This window comes from Egretta garzetta, unplaced genomic scaffold, assembly GCF_000687185.1.
Source record: "Egretta garzetta isolate BGI_Z169 unplaced genomic scaffold, ASM68718v1 scaffold998, whole genome shotgun sequence".
NCBI lineage: Eukaryota > Metazoa > Chordata > Aves > Pelecaniformes > Ardeidae > Egretta > Egretta garzetta.
Genome location: NW_009260416.1, coordinates 25,946 through 26,247, shown reverse-complemented (window position 1 = coordinate 26,247; position 302 = coordinate 25,946). Strand labels below are relative to the sequence as shown.

Here is a 302-nt window from a genome sequence, read left to right as displayed (position 1 = left end):
CTCCTCTGCCTCCCCACCATCCCCTGGGCCACCCCAGGGCTGTTCTGAGCATCCACACCATGCACAGTCCCTGCCCCCCAAGCTCTGTGCCATGGGGCTGGGGCTCCACAGGCTCCGGGGAGGAGGCAGGGGCTCACCTGGCTCTGGAAGTCCATGTGGGGCATGTGGCAGCGGACGGCGGCATCGGCCTCGTGCCGGCACCCACTCTGCTCGGCATCCTGGAAGCGGCACTCACCCAGAGAGCGCTCGTGGCCGGTGCACCGCACCTTGCTCATGTGGATGGGTCCCAGACCTGAAGCAGA

General features: G+C 67.9%; 1 protein-coding gene across 1 annotated transcript in view; it reads right to left on the bottom strand.

Moving 5' to 3' along the window:
• The window catches only part of LOC104130609 (lysyl oxidase homolog 4-like), a 3,458-nt gene that overhangs the window by 1,858 nt on the left and 1,298 nt on the right, over positions 1-302 (bottom strand). Inside the window, 1 exon segment of the mRNA XM_035899229.1 lies at positions 138-292. Coding sequence (XP_035755122.1) covers positions 138-292 — 155 coding nt within the window.